We start from the raw sequence: 2,500 nt of genomic DNA, 5'->3' as shown, positions 1-2,500 counted from the left end.
TCAAACCGACACAAAAGAATAACAAAACCCCTCACACCACAAGAGGTGAACAAGGGCAACACAAAACAACAAACCACCCGAGGAAACACAATTTCCTCGCAAAACATAAGCAACAGGACGGACTAGCCCGTGACAAGATCTGGTGCCTCCTCGGCAGGTATATCCCTCCCCGACCAACTGACTCCTCGAACCAAGAAACTCGAGACTGCGCTTGACCTTGGACATGGAATCTTCTAGTTTCTCCTTAGCAGAATTTGCAAGAGCATCGAACCACGAAAGTAGCATGCGATTAATATTGATGATAATGCAGTGTGTAGGTAGAATTTTAGCATTAAAAATTCTATCATTTCTCGCGAGCCAAATATTCCAAGTCAATGCCTTGACCGGAAAATCCACAGAAAGCCTAGCCTCCGGTCTCACAGAGTTTCTCCATGAAGACCAAATAAGGTGCATAGAATCTGGAGGTTCAGGCACTGATAGTAACCTACAAAAGAACACCCACACCTCATTAGCCAACGAGCAATGAAGAAACAGGTGGTCAACCGACTCCATGTTGGTGTGACACATCACGCATGTTGCAGTCGGAAGATTGTTACATCTTCTTAATTCCAAATTTTCCAATGAAAGCACCTTATTCTTCCAAACCAGCCAGTTGAAGATATTGATTTTCTTTGGACAATTACTTTTCCACATAATCTTTGCCACATTGCATCGCAGACCCCCATCATTAAGGAAATTGTAGAAGGATTTCACCGTGAACTGTCCGTTCCCATTTAATGACCACCTTTTTTTGTTATTCTCATCATGCCTACGTGTCCTACGCTGCTCCTGGATATCAGCAACGTCAACATCCTCACAGAATGGTTGCTCATCTAACAGGGACTCTAACTCATTGAAAGAAGCATTTTGTTGCGTACAGCTGTTAAAAATATCCTGCCAGACGAACATCGGGGCCCTGCCATTGAGCCACCGGTCCTTCCAGAAGAGAGTTTCTGCACTCGAATAAATTTCTCTTTTAAAACAGCAACGTAGTGCTGGAAGACCGTCAATACTCCCTTCCAGAAGAAAGACACCCTCCCCCTGAGGCGAGGAAACAAATTCCAATTCAACCCACCATAGTTGAAGCAGATCACCTCCGTCACTCCCCACTTGGGGTCATTGGTGAACTTCCACCACCACTTCCCCAATAACGCTTAATTAAAATTATACGGATCAAGGACCCCCACCCCTAATCACGAGATCTATAGATGGTCTTCCACTTCACAAGTCTGCACCTCGGTTTATCAATGTTGGGTCCTGACCACAAAAAGTCCCTACGAATCCGATCAATCGCTTTAATAACCCAGCTAGGTAGCCTGAAGATCGACATCCAGTAGGTGGTGGGGAGCGCAAACAAAACTGAATTGACCAACATGAGCCTTCCCCCAATCGAGAGCTGCTTAACCTTCCATGAAGATAATCTTCGTCGAATTTTCGTGATGATCCCCTCCCAATCCTGCTTGCGCGGTTTCCCACCCGAGATAGGGATACCCAAGTACGTCACCGGAAGCCTCCAAGAAGTGCAGTTTAGGGTTGCAGCAGCCGCAGCATCTGGCAAAACTCTTGAATTACTTGAATACAGACAAGTCTTGGCGAAATTAGCATGTAGCCCGGACATTCCTTCAAAAAGAAATAAGATCAATTTTACGATCCTGAGGTCCTCTAAACCTCCTGTTATCAGTATCAGAAGGTCATCTACATACTGAAGATTGCATCTACTTTTGAGAGGACCCAAAGGTACTCCTATGAAAATCTTGGATACCAACGCATGATTGAACATCTCACTTAGAACATCTGAAACCAGGACAAATAACAGCGGGGAAAGGGGATCCCCTTGTCGCAAACCTCTATGATAACGAATGTAGCCGTTCGGCGAACCATTGATCAACACATTAGCCTTCGAAGATACAAGAATTTTTTCTATCAAATTTACCCATCGATCCCCAAAACCCTTAGCTCTAAGGAGATTCAAAAGGAAATCCCAATCCACTAAGTCAAAAGCTTTAGCAAAGTCAACCTTCAAAACAAACCCAGGTAGTCTTCTCTTTTGCATGCTAAAAATAAGCTCTTCCACGACTACCACATTATCCAAAATACAGCGACCCTTCAAGAACGCCGATTAAGCATTATCCACAAGAATGTTCATCACCTTGCTTAACCGAATTGCTAAAAGCTTGGAAATAATTTTAAGGGTCGAGTTGATGAGACTGATAGGCCTATAATCCCCCAGGAGCTCAGGCGACTCAACCTTGGGGATAAGAGCCAGGTTTGCCCAGTTAATCCTCTCTAAGTTCGCTCTACCAAAGTAGAAGTCCTCACAGAGCTTGAAAATGTCATTTTTAACCGTATCCCAAAACAGTTTAAAGAAATACAAAGGGAAGCCGTCAGGTCCCGGTGCTTTATTACCTCCCAAACTGAAAATAGCGAATTTGATTTCATCCATCAAAAAAGGCCTCTCCAT

At 44.1% G+C, this 2,500-nt stretch overlaps 1 protein-coding gene across 1 annotated transcript; it reads right to left on the bottom strand.

Moving 5' to 3' along the window:
• On the bottom strand, positions 1 to 2,500 carry LOC120258641. The gene is made up of 3 exons (XM_039266092.1): positions 2,189 to 2,500; positions 1,343 to 2,143; positions 1 to 1,080 (listed from the first exon to the last, which is right to left on the bottom strand). Exons 1-3 carry the CDS (start codon positions 2,498 to 2,500, stop codon positions 1 to 3), a joined length of 2,193 nt encoding a protein of 730 aa, XP_039122026.1.

The sequence above is a fragment of the Dioscorea cayenensis genome, chromosome 4, assembly GCF_009730915.1.
Source record: "Dioscorea cayenensis subsp. rotundata cultivar TDr96_F1 chromosome 4, TDr96_F1_v2_PseudoChromosome.rev07_lg8_w22 25.fasta, whole genome shotgun sequence".
Classification (NCBI taxonomy): domain Eukaryota; kingdom Viridiplantae; phylum Streptophyta; class Magnoliopsida; order Dioscoreales; family Dioscoreaceae; genus Dioscorea; species Dioscorea cayenensis.
Note: the sequence above shows the minus strand (reverse complement) of the source record. Positions and strands in the feature narration are given on the sequence as shown.